The 12,173-nt window shown below is 61.2% G+C and overlaps 3 protein-coding genes across 4 annotated transcripts in view; 1 reads left to right on the forward strand and 2 right to left on the reverse strand.

The window, feature by feature from the left end:
- OPLAH (5-oxoprolinase (ATP-hydrolysing)) overlaps nt 1-576 on the forward strand; it is a 13,719-nt gene extending 13,143 nt beyond the window's left edge. The window contains exons 24-25 of the mRNA XM_011938211.1: nt 12-134; nt 370-576. Coding sequence (XP_011793601.1) covers nt 12-134; nt 370-516 — 270 coding nt within the window. The 3' untranslated portion in view covers nt 517-576. The remainder of the gene's footprint in view (nt 1-11; nt 135-369) is intronic.
- LOC105509104 (sphingomyelin phosphodiesterase 3) lies at nt 574-3,046 on the reverse strand. The gene is given in 10 exon segments (XM_011938212.1): nt 574-720; nt 791-926; nt 999-1,071; nt 1,142-1,207; nt 1,327-1,467; nt 1,695-1,767; nt 1,854-2,098; nt 2,101-2,274; nt 2,277-2,623; nt 2,886-3,046. Coding segments are annotated over 10 exon segments (1,563 nt in total).
- A 1,584-nt stretch (nt 3,047-4,630) lies between these two features.
- The window catches only part of SPATC1 (spermatogenesis and centriole associated 1), a 45,150-nt gene continuing 37,607 nt past the window's right edge, over nt 4,631-12,173 (reverse strand). Inside the window, exons 2-5 of one of the 2 annotated variants that reach the window (XM_011938046.1) lie at nt 10,139-10,693; nt 9,496-10,035; nt 9,232-9,371; nt 4,631-5,118 (exon numbers count right to left, since the gene is read on the reverse strand). In XM_011938046.1, the coding sequence (XP_011793436.1) occupies nt 4,789-5,118; nt 9,232-9,371; nt 9,496-10,035; nt 10,139-10,693 (1,565 nt within the window). In that variant the 3' untranslated portion in view covers nt 4,631-4,788. The remainder of the gene's footprint in view (nt 5,119-9,231; nt 9,372-9,495; nt 10,036-10,138; nt 10,694-12,173) is intronic. The other variant, XM_011938047.1, reaches the window with a different exon arrangement.

Here is a 12,173-nt window from a genome sequence, read left to right on the forward strand (position 1 = left end):
CCCCCATCCCTCTGGACTCCTCGCCTCCCTCCGCAGGGGGCGAGCCCGGTGCCCGCGGCCTAAACCTGCTGATACGCAAAAACGGCCGGACGGTGAATCTGGGCGGCAAGACGTCGGTGACCGTGTACCCTGGGGTAAGGGCCATGGCCTGTCCTGTCCTGTCCCTCTCCTGGCCCCATCCCACAGACGGGGAACAGTTGCAGACATGACCAGAGGCCGAGTTTAATTTGGCCCCCGAAGGAAAGGGGGCGCGTACCAGGCCTCTGTGGTCCACGGGGGCGGGTGATGGACGCTGCCCCGCGGGGAGGGGCCTGCGCAGGTGACAGGGAGGGGCCACGACTGCGCTGAGCCCGTACCCCCCCCCGACAGGATGTGTTCTGTCTCCACACGCCCGGCGGCGGTGGCTATGGGGACCCCGAGGACCCCGCCCCACCGCCGGGGTCACCCCCGCAAGCACTGGCCTTTCCCGAGCACGGCAGCGTCTATGAGTACCGCCGGGCCCAGGAGGCCGTGTGAAGGTCCTGCAATAAAGATGCCTTAAGTCACCCGGTTCTGGGGACGCAGCTACGGCGCCTAGTTCGTGCTCCGAGTCGTGTCTGTGCGCGCTGGCTGCACGCCTGTCATCTGTGCCTGCCTTAGGAGGACACCGAGCTGCAGGCTCACTACCAGGCGGTCCGTGAGCCCCGCCAGGGCGGTACTGAACGTCACCTGCTCCACCTCCTGGGGGCGGGAATCAGGTTGAGGGTCGTCCCAGCGCCGCCGGCCCAGCCACCCGGGCCCTGGCACTCACTGGGCTCAGCAGGCCCCTGCGAGCTCCAAGGTTCGTGATGTAGTCCAGGCGCTGACCTCTCCAGGGCTTATCTCGGGGGCTTCTGCCAGGAGGGCCGGCCAGGTAGAGGTGGCGCCCTTTCTCCTGCTCCAGGGTCCTGGAAGGGGGGCGGTGTCACCAAGGCCAGGGCGCCTTTGCGCGCTGTGCCTACCTCCAGGTCGCCACTCACCGCCTCAGCATCTCGGGGGAGGAGGCCACGGAGTGGTGGAGCACGGAGCTGCGCAGTGGGGTCCCTGGGGGATCTGGGGGAGGGAGGCATCAGCCAGAGCCTCGGCCGACAGCGCTCCCCAGGCCCACTCCCCGCTCCGGTACTCTCCCCCGAAGCACGATACCCAGGGCCCAGGGCTGCTCTTGGCGCGTGCCCATCCAGCAGGGGTCCTGGAAGCGGCGGAAGTGCTGGCGTTACTGCTCCACCGCAGAGAGAGGCTGGAGCGCGGTGGGCGGGGCCGGGCCTCCTGGCTCCGCCCCTGCCTCCCTGCCCTCCCCTCCTGCTGGACCTTTCGAGCAGTTATCGAAGTTTAGGTCTCCCAGGAGCACGCGTAAATCCACGACCCCTCCACTTTGTTCGCTCTTGGCCTCAAACTTCTCGGCTCAGTCCAGCAGCAGCGTCAGCTCTTTGCTGCGCAAGGGCCCGTCCTCTGCGCGGGGAAGGAGGGTGGGGTGGGCTCGGCTCCAGATTCGGACCCGCATCTTGGACAGTCAGCTCCTGGCTCCCCAGTTCCTGATCTGGCACCTCTCAGGAATTCCCATGCCTGGGGCAGTGAACAAAGGGCGGGAGGTGGGGGCGGGGTGCAGGCGAATGTAGGGATCAGCAGCCGCCACGGAGAAGCGGGACCTGTTCTGAGGACCCACCCGCAGGGCTCACCAGCCCGTGCTTGCAAGTGCGTGCAGTGCAGGAATCCCACGATGTGGCGCCCGTCCAGGCTGCCCAGCCGCGCCTGCAACACCACGGACGGCCACAGTTTCCCTCGCCTTCTTGGCCGAACCCCGCCCCCTCTGTGCTCTGGGCGGGGTAGGCCAGTACCTATGTGGACAGTAGTCCCTTGGAGGCCAGCGCATCCTCGCCACGCGCGTGGGGGAAGCAACGGAAGGTGGCGCACAGCAGCGGGTAGCGCGAGGCCAGCAGCAGCCCGCTGTCCAGTAGCTTGAGGTGCGGCCCGGTCTGTAGGCCAAGTGTGCTCACGTTGTATAGCACCGGGCCCAGGTTGGGCGTCAGGCGATTCACCAAGCGACGAGCCACGCGCAGATCGCATACCTCCTGCAGGCAAAGTCCAGACCCATGGGCAGCGAGGCCACCAGCGTCCCGTGCGGCGCCCTGGGCCACGGCTGGCTGCAATCCGTAGCCCTATAGAACGCGGCGCCAATGGCCTCAGCCTGTCGCTGGCTGTGCGGCAGGTTGCTGAAGCGCGCCAGCCCGTCCAGGAGCAGGCACAGATTGCTGGCACCCTCCGCAGTGCCCAGCACAGCGGAGGGGGGCGGTAGCAGAAGGGGCGGCGCCAAACCTGCAGCGCCAGCCAGAGTGGCAGGCGGGTGAGCGCCAAGGGCAGGCCGACCACCACCAGCAGCAGCAGCGCCACGACGCCGCCCGCCGCCCTTCTCAGCCACCCCAGGCTGATCGGGCTCGCCGTTGGTGCACAGCAGCCCAGCAGCTGGTCCAGGGCCCAGTAGGCCGGGAAGAGCAGCTCGTGGGCTAAGCCGTGGAGGGCGTGCAAAGCCGGGTGCGGGAAGGGCGAGGGCCGCAGGGCGTCGGTCGCCGAGGGCCAGTCGGGCGGGGATTGCAGGGTACACCTAACTCTTCGGCCGCGGGGCGTCGGGGAGACTCATTGGCTTCCAGAGGACAAGCTGACTCATCGGTGCATCAGCGCGAGGTCACAGGGGTGAAGGCCGCGTGGCACAGCGTGTGCGCAAAGCCGGTGAGGTGCTGACCCAGCGAGCCTGGCGGAGGCGCAGGCGTAGGCAGAGGGGCGCTTCAGAAAGAAAACCCGAAAGGGACCTGATCTCAAATCCCCACCCTGGATCCTCCTTGCCCCGCCCCATACACCCGCGAAGGTCTCACAGAGAACCTGTGAGATCCGCCCGACGCAAGCGGGATCGGGATGCAGCCAGCGGCAAGTGGAGGACGACGGTTCTTGAGTGCGGGCTGCGCAGCGCGGGTGAGGAGCAAACTGTGTGCTCTGCCCCCGGCTCCCCCGTACCCGCCCCTACGCAGGTCAGCATGGAATAAGTCGCGCACTCCGGCTGCCCAGAGGGCAGAATCCACCCTACCCGCTTCGCGTCTCTCTGTGGCCCCACGGTGTGGGGCGCCTGAGTTCAAAGACCTGACACCTGAGGAGGGATGGACTCCCGCCCAGGGCCCCGCAAAGTCCCCCAAAAAGGCCAGCCCGCAGTGGTGACGGCCCTGTGGCCCTTCCCCATGGAGCTTCCAATCTAAGGGGAGGGACTGTTGGTTCTGCCCTGCGGGTAGCTCTGCCGGTGCGCGCCAGCCAGACGGAAGCGTTTCCCCATTCTGGAGCGCCAGCCAGAGGGAAGCGTTTCCCCATTCTGGAGCGCTCTGGCATACCCTCAGGCGCTCCCAGGCTCTGCTCGCCTCCCTCCTTTCTAATTGGGCCTGTGAACCAGCACGCACTCTCCCGGTCAGCTGGGTGCAAGCGTTTCTTAAATAGCCCTGGGAGTTTGGGTGAGGGCTGCCCTTCCCGTTGGCTGGCAGGGAGGTGGAGGGGCTTCTGGCAGGAGCTCTTCCCTGCCCTTCCCAGGGACTGAGTAAGAGGCTGGGTGTCTGGCTGGATTCCCTGGAGGCCTGAGAGTGGGGAGGGCAGAGGCAGGAAGGTCAGCAGCCCAGGCATCCCCGGAGGGCCTGGCACACCCTGCGTACCCTCTCCTTCCCTGGACTCCTTGCTGGTTGCTGAAAGATTCCCGTTGGAACTCAGACCTTGTGGGTCCACTGTTGCCTCCTGCTATCCTCTCTGTCTGGCAAGCACTGGTGCCCCAGGACTCTCATCAGTTAGGGTTTTCATCTTGCTCCCATTGCAGCCAGCCTCCTTGTCTTCCTGCCTGCAGACTTGCTCCCGTCTCACCCTGTGGTGTGGGCCCCTCTGCGCTTTCCTACACTGGGCTTCTCCCCTCCCATGTCTTCCTCCCCAGGGACTTCCCATTCTGGCTGGCTCCCTCAGCTTCCTGCACTCTCCACAAGCCCTTCCCAGCACCCCATCTGCCCTTAGTGCACTGTGGGAGGCCCCTGGCCTGCCCCCAAATCCTGCTTGTGCTCCTCAGCTCCTGCAGCAGGTGGTGTCTGCCCTTGCCAGCTCTGAATCCCTCTCAAAGTCTCCAGGACCTGTGGGATGGCCTTGGGTGTCTTGGGAAGGGGCCGCCACTTTGCTGGGCTGCCCCATGCCCAGGTTGGGGTGAGGATGCTTTCTCCTGGCTCTTCTCCCTTGAATGTCCTCTTGTCCTCAAGGCCTGGAAGACCACCTCGCTCCGCCCCCTCCGCCCCTCACCCAGCCCCGGCCTAGTATGGAGGCAGGGATCCCACACCCACATCCTTGTCTCCTCCCACCTCTGCCAGCTCCGTGCCCCTCATCACTGCGGCAGGCACAGAGCCACAGCCCTTCCCTCCCTGCTCCACCCCTTCCTGGTTCCTACCCTTCCCCATCCAGGTCCCAGAAGCTCCCACTGCTCTCAGTGCCACGGGAGGGGAGCCTAGGGGCCTTCAGACCAACCCCTCACAGACCACTGCTGAGCCTTGGCCTCTCGGGCTCTCGCAGAGGGTTCAGGATGGGCATTGGCCTCCAGGGCAGGCAGGGCTGAAGGTGCACAGTGCAGGGGCCTGGTGAGCCACCCCAGAGGAGGCAGCACCACCCAGGAGTGCTAACGCAGGCCCAGCGACCAGCGTCTGTGGGAAGCTTTAATGGCCGTGCAGAAGGCTGTGGGGTTGAGCGAGCCTGGACCTCCCAGCTCCAGCGTCACCAGATGAACATGGGCTTGCCGTCGTCGTGCGCCAGCTGGTTGAGGCAGGAGAGCAGCAGCAGCGCGTCGGTGAGCATGCTGGGGTGCACGGTCTCCACTAGCACGCGCTGCAGGAAGTCCACAGTGTAGGTGCCGCCCTCGGACGCCGCCAGCTCCGGGCGCTCTCGCAGGATGCCATAGGCGTTCACCAGCTGTTCGGTCAGCGCAGGGTGCACCCGCCCGTTGTAGCCCAGACTCTGCAGCCTGTTCATGATGCTCACGTAACGCTGTGTGAGCATCTGGCACAGCTCCTCGTCCAGCTTGTGGTCACTGGGGTTCAGGGAGGCCTGCGAGGAGAGCATCCATCAGGGACCCTCCCTTGCCACACCTCCACACACAGGCAGGTAAGGGGAAGACCGAGGGGCATGTGAGGCTGCGAGACGGCCAGGATCCAAGGGGTGTGCAGTGGGGAGGTTCTGCGAGGAACCTCAAGGGTTTAGGACAAGGGAGCCCAGTGGGCAGAGCCTGACAGAGAGGTCTTCAAGGCCTGATCCGGGCAGGGCAGGTGGCTCCCAAAGCTCCCCAGTGGGGCCTCATCCACAGGGTGGAAGAGGATGCCCCAACCCTGTCGTCTGCTCCACCCACCACCAGGGATTGCAACTGGGCTGAGGCCTCCAGGGACTGAGGACAGGGCCGTGGCTAGGCATCTGGAGGCGCACAGGGTCCCCTGACCCAGGGGTCTGGGGTCTTTCCCAGGCCTCCTCCTGGCTCCCTGCTCTGCTCCCTCTCAGCGTCTGAAGGCCCCCCCTTCCTTACCCTGGCCTCCATCCTCAACACCCTCTAGCCTGCACACCCCCTAGGGAACTCCCTTTCTTCCCCCAGCACTGAACTGACAACCCCAGCCAAGTGTTGGCCCCAGCACTGAGGGGCCTGTCTCCTTCACCTGCCTCCTCCTGGGCCTGGAAACCAGCACATCTGGGTCAGTTTCCACTCACTTCCTCATACCCTGTGTCCCCCCACCAGCCAGGCAGTGACTGGGTCCCACCCTAAGGCATGTAATCATGAAGGCAGCCCCTCCCACCCCGCCTGCCACTGCCCCCTGGATGTGTGACCTGGGCAGTTGTGGAAAGCACGGTGCCCAGCTCAATGCTCTGTTGGCACCATCCTGAAGTTCTAAGTTTTGAATTATTTTCATTTTGCACTAGGCCCTGCCAATTTTGCAGCCTGTCTCAGGTGCAGCTGCCCCCGCCTCCAGGCTTGGCCCTGCCCGCTCTCTGCACAGGCCCACAGAGCCACGGGTCCGAAGTGGAGTTGGGTGGGCTGGCCCCTGCCTGAGCTCCTCCTACAGTTTCCACTGCTCCAACACGTGGGGGAGGGCCACCCTCCAGTGTCCCCCAGTCTGTTCCTGCACCTCTCTTCCAGCTACGTCCTACTGTGTCCCCGATGCTTGACATGGTGGTCCCCAACCTGCTGGGAACACTCTTGCCCAGAGGAGCTGTTCAGGCACCACCCCTTGGGGAAGGCTCCCAGGCCGGTCGTGTGCGCAGGGTACCAGGCTTGGGGCTGGACTTAGGACTGGGCCCAGTTAATGTGATGCCAACCTCTGCTAAGTGCTCCCAGAGCCTGCGCTCAGCACCCCTGTTGCCTGGGACATGCCTGGGATGCGCCTCTCTCTCCCCAGCTGGAGGTTCTTGGCCCCTGAGCCTTCTAGGGAACTGAACAATATGCAGAGTTGTGGGGGCAGGAAGACACGATCGAGGTTCAGCACAGGAGTAAGGCCCCATGGACAGCCATGCTTAACGGCTGCTTCTGCACCACACTGGGCCTGAGCCTCAGTTTTGCTGCTGGGATGTGAAGGAAATCACGGTGCCACCTGCAGGAGTGTTCTGAGGGTTACAGGCAGCGGCCCCAGTGAGCACTGAGCACCAGGTCACGCGGGGGCCCCACCCTGGGGAATGGCAGTGCCCTCACATCTCACAGTGCAGCGAGTTGTGTCTTGTTGTTGTTTTGAGACGGAGTCTCACTCTGTCGCCCAGGGTGGAGTCCGGTGGTTTGATCTCGGCTCACTGCAACCTCCGCCTCCCGGGTTCAAGGGATTCTTCTGCCTCAGCCTCCTAAGTAGCTGGGATTACAGGTGCATGCCACCACGCCCAGCTAATGTTTTAGTATTTTTAGTAGAGACAGGGTTTTATCACGTTGTCCAGGCTGGTCTCAAACTCCTGACTTCAGGTGATCTGCCCTCCTCGGCTTCCTGCAGTGCTGGGATTACAAGCGTGAGCCACCACGCCTGGCTGAGGTGTGTCAGTTATGTCTTGTAAATATCACCCTGTCTTAAAAATATTCCTTCAAGGCTGGGCACGGTGGCTCACACCTGGCCACAGCTCAAGCCTCAGTTTGGGAGGCTGAGGCAGGAGAATTGCTTGAACTTGGGAGACAGAGGTTGCAGTGAGCCAAGATTGGGCCTCTGCACTCTAGCCTGGGTGACAGAGCAAGACTCTGTCTCAAAAAAAAAAAAAAGAATTTAAGGCTGGGCTCATACCTGTAATCCCAGCACTTTGGGAGGCAGAGGCAGGCAGATCACTTGAGGCAGGGAGTTTGCGACCAGCCTGGCCAACACGACAAAACCCCATCTCTACCAAAAAAATACACAAAAATTAGCCGGGTGTGGTGGTGGGTGCCTGTAATCCCAGCTACTCAAGACGCCGAGGCAGGAGAATTGCTTGAACCCAGGAGGTGGAGGCTGCAGTGAGCCGAGATTGTACCACTGCACTCCAGCCTGCGTGACAAGATCAAGACTATTTAAAAATAAATAAATAAATAAAAATTTAAAAAAATATAAACAAATTAGCCAGGTGTGTTGGTGCATGCCTGTAGTCCCAGTTAGCAGGGAGGCTGAGATGGGAGGGCCACTTGAGTGAACCATGATTATGCCACTGCACTCCAGCCTGGGCGACAGAGTGAGACCCCATCTTAAAAAAAAATTGCAGTAGGGAAAGGCTGTGAAGAAGTCCTCTCGCACACAGGCCTGCAACAGGATTTATCACAAAAACTTCCTCAAGAGTGCAGGATTCCAAGACACTGCTTGCTCAAGGCCACTCGCTTAACAGTGGCCTTCACCAATGAACAAGGCCACTGCAGTGAGCTTCTGTGACTTCTATACTTGGTTTCAAGGCAGCTTACATGGACGTTTCTGTCTTTAAAAGCTTCCCTTCTGGGTCCGGGCGCGGTGGTGGCTCATGCCTGCAATCCCCGCACTTTGGGAGGCTGAGGCGGGCGGATCACCTGAGGTCGGGAGTTTGAGACCAGCCTGGCCAACATGGAGAAACCCCATCTCTACTAAAAATACAAAAAAGTTAGTTGGGCGTGGTGGTGCATGCCTGTAATCCCAACTACTTGGGAGGCTGAGGCAGGAGAATTGCTTGAACCTGGGAGGCAGAGGTTGTAGTGATCCCAGATCACACCATTGCGCTGCAGCCTGGGCGACAAGAGCGAAACACCATCTCAGACGACAACAACAAAACAACAACTATATATATGTTAGCTGGGCGTGGTAGTGTAAACCTGTGGTAACCAGCTACTTGGGAGGCTTGAACCCCCAGGAGTTCATGCTTGCAGTGAGCTAGGATCACGCCACTGTTCTTCAACCTGGGCTGTCTTGAAAGAAGAGGCTGGGGCAGCAGAACCGTTTGAACTGAGAGGCAGAGGTTGCAGTGAGCTGGGTACATGCACGATTGTGTACTCTTTGTTTTTTTTCAGGTGGAGTCTTGGTTTGTTGCCCAGGCTAGAGTGTAATGGTGCAATCTCAGCTCACCCTGGGCAGGTGACAGAGTGAGAGTCCATCTGAAAACAAAAAAACTGAACAAACAAAAACCCCCACACACAAAACTAACCAAAGGATGCTTTAACCAGAGGCAAAGCTCAAACCTGGACCCATGCAGCCCACAGTAGCTGCTGCTCAGGCTACACACAGGCCTGCAATCCACAGATAAACACAGCTGGAGAGAAAAAGCGGCCGGGAGTGCGGCTGGGCTGTTTTCTCAAGAGAAGCCCAAGTGGTAAGTAGCGATGCAGCTGCCCTCCCTGCCTGGCAGCCACACATCCCCAATCCAGCTTCCCCGTGCCTTCTACAGCCTGCCACACGCGTGGCACAGATGCACACTCAGGCGTGTTGGTAAAGCATCATCCTCCACGTGCGTCCACGGAGGAGGCCATCTTGGTGGCAAAGGGCAAGAGCCGCCCGACCTTGCTGAAACCCCCCACCTCACCTTCCTCCGAGGAGACCTTGGGCTCCCACTGCCAGATGCCCCAACACCTGCCGGCTGTTGGCACTGAGCAGTCAGCTTCCTCTATCCCAGGGACTCCTCAGGTCATGGCACCTTTGGCCTGGCCAGAATGCAGGGTCCCCATGGCCCCTCATGGGCCAGCCTGCCCCCTGTCCCTGCAGGCCCCTGGCCACACACCTGGATGATCTTCTCCGGGATGTTGGAGACAGTGAAGCCGTAGAGCCGCACGCGCTCTGGGAAGATGCTGGACAGGATCCTTCGGTCCAGCTGGAAGGCGATCTCACCCACCAGCCTCTCCCAGGCCAGTTGCTTCGACTCTGGGGACACAGGGTCTCATCAGCCCAGGTGAGAGGGTGAGAGGGACTGGGGTCAGCAGCCCAGGCAGACGGCAGGGAGAGGGACTGGGGGCCCGACCCGCATGGAGCCTGCAGTGTCACTGACCTCGGGCGCTCTCGGGGAACTTGCTGGTCTTGCGGTGGGCCAGCTTCCGTTCCACCTCCATCATGCTCTTCCTCGATGGTTCCGTGGCGCGTGGACCCCGAGAGTCATTGACTGAAGCCGGGGAGGATGACGTACGAGGTGGGGAGTGGGGGTTGTGTGGAGGGGAGTGGGCGGCAGGCAGGTTCCGGATTGGGGAATTGTGCATTCGGGAAGGGGGTTGGGGGGCACCCTGGGCGATGTGGGTGGTGCTTGAGGGGGTGTAGCTGGTGGCAACCTGGGGGGTGAGGGCAGGGGCAGAGGCAAGGACAGTGACCGTGGGGGAGGTAGTGGGGGAGGTGGGGACAGATGCAGGGACCACTTGTTCCTGGGTGGCACTGGGCTGAGTCTGTGTGTCTGAAGTGTTGAAGGAGAAGGCCGTCTCGGGAGCAGGTGTGCCCATGGCTCCAACAGGGGTGGAGGTCTGGAGGGGTGTGCCTGCAAACGCCGTGCTGAGAGGCTCTGGGTCCTGGGTCGACCGGGGGAGTTCAGTGGAGAGTGGGACTAGTGATGTGGAGGGGACAGAAATGAAAGGAGGGGGATTAGAGTGAGGTGGGAGGGCTCTGCCCCCCCCACTCTGCCACCCACCACCCAGCACACCCGTTACCTTTGGTGGTGGCAGCAGGTACCATGCAAGCTGGGGAGTGGGGCCCAGAGGGGCCTCTGCGGAGTGGCTCAGCCAGCCGTAGCCTTGGGGCCTCTGGCAGGACCAGGTTGCTCATGGGGTTGGCCAGCAGGTTCTGAGAGACCCCTAGTGGGGTGGCAGTGGAGCTGAGGAGGGGGCTGCTCAGAGAGACGGCCACCGTGCCCGTCACAGGGGCTATCAGGGGGCTGCTCTGGGACACGGCCATAGGGCCTGCCAGGGGGCTGCTGGGAGTCAGGGGGCCAGTGGAGGGCAGGCCCAGGGAACTGGCCAGTGTGCCCGTTGGGGGCCCCGCCACGGGGCTGGTCAGGAAGCCGGTGAGGGGGCTGCTCTGTGACAGTGATGCTGGGCCGGACAGCAGCGTGCTGAGGGTGCCTGTCAGGGGGCTCATGAGTGAGCCCGGCGTGGTGCTGGGCTGCAAGCTGGTTAGCATCTCGGCCAGGGGTGTCAAGGCCATGATCCCCACTTCCTCCAGGACTGGTTCATTTGCCACTGCTGGGGACGGGGGCAGGAAGACACCTGGGAACACAGAGAAAGCACTGAGACCCTGGGGAGCCCCTCCAGACCAAGGGGAGGGTGGTCGCAGGCTCTCCCTCTGTGGTAGGCCCTGGCCATGGTGCCTTTCTGTCTCCGAGGAGCTGACTGGTCTGACCTGGCCTCTCTGAGCCTCACTTCTTAGGCAGGCCAGGGTGGTGGCCTCTCTGCCTCTGTGGGGAGTCTGTGCCTGCTCAGGGGAGCCTGGGAGTGGTTCCCCAAGGCCTCACCTCCAGCCCTGATTTTTGTGTCAGTTCTCCCAGGCTCACTTCTCTGACCACTTTCCCACTGCCCCCAGCCATGGGGACGTCCCGCTGCCCTTTCCTCAACCGTGCCCACCCCTTGCCCAGCAGAGGGTCTCCAAGCAGCTGGACTCTCAGGTCACCAAGTTGGCCCCTCTGCTTTTCAGTGCAGAGAAGAGGGCCCCGGCCTCCTGACCACTATCTTTGTGATGGGAATAAGCCCCACCAGGTGGGGGCTCCTTGGGGGTCAGTGCTGCAATGGGCAGAGCCTCACGTGGCCCAGCAACCATGCATGGTCCCTGCCCTGTGGAGCTTGCCGTGGCCTGAACAGGGATGCAGGTCAGAGCTGGTCACACACCCCGGTCCCAGACATTGCTTTATGCGCTCTTCCTGCCCCCGGAGCCTGCTCTCCTTGGTCCTGGAGGAGTGCTCCTTTTACTGGCCACTGTTTCGGGGAGAAGCCCCCTGATCCCCTGGGGGTGCAGCTGCTGGCAGGAGTGGTGGGAGTGCAGAGAAGGTTTTTGTGAGTATGCAATTTCATTGAAAACTTCCACTTTTGTTGTTATAAAAGCAGTACGTGCTTATTATAGAGAAAGAATGGAAATATAGAAAAAAGATGAAAAACCACAGATAGTTCCATCATCCCACGGTTAGTCTCTATTGAGGAGCCGCATGTTGCCTTGGAGACTTTCTCCACCATGTGTATATAGATCAGGAGTTGGCAAGCATTCTCTATGAAGGTCCAGAGGTAAATACTTCCACCTTTGCCAGCTGTATGGTCTCTGTTGCAACCGCTCAAGCCTGCCATTGCCTTGAGAAGGCAGCCGCAGGCAACTCGGAGGTGAATGAGGGAGGATGTATGGCAATAAACCTTTATAGATGAACACTGTATTTTGGATTTTATGTGTCACATAATAGTAGTTTTATTTTAACCATTTAAAAATGTACAATTCAATCACTTGAGCCCAGGAGTTCCAGACCGGCCTGTTCAACATGGAGAGATCCTGTCTCTACAAAAAATACAAAAATTAGCCAGGCGTGGTGGCGTGAACCTGTAGTCCCAGCTACTTGGGAGGCTGAGGTGGGAGGATCAGTTGAGCCCGGGGGGTTGAGGCTGCAGTGAGCCATGATTGCACCATGATTGCACCACTGAACTCCAACCTGGGTGGCAGAGTGAGACCCCCATGTCAAAATAATAATTAAAAAAAAGTAAAATTTGGCTG

The sequence above is a fragment of the Colobus angolensis genome, unplaced genomic scaffold (assembly GCF_000951035.1).
Source record: "Colobus angolensis palliatus isolate OR3802 unplaced genomic scaffold, Cang.pa_1.0 Scaffold17, whole genome shotgun sequence".
NCBI lineage: Eukaryota > Metazoa > Chordata > Mammalia > Primates > Cercopithecidae > Colobus > Colobus angolensis.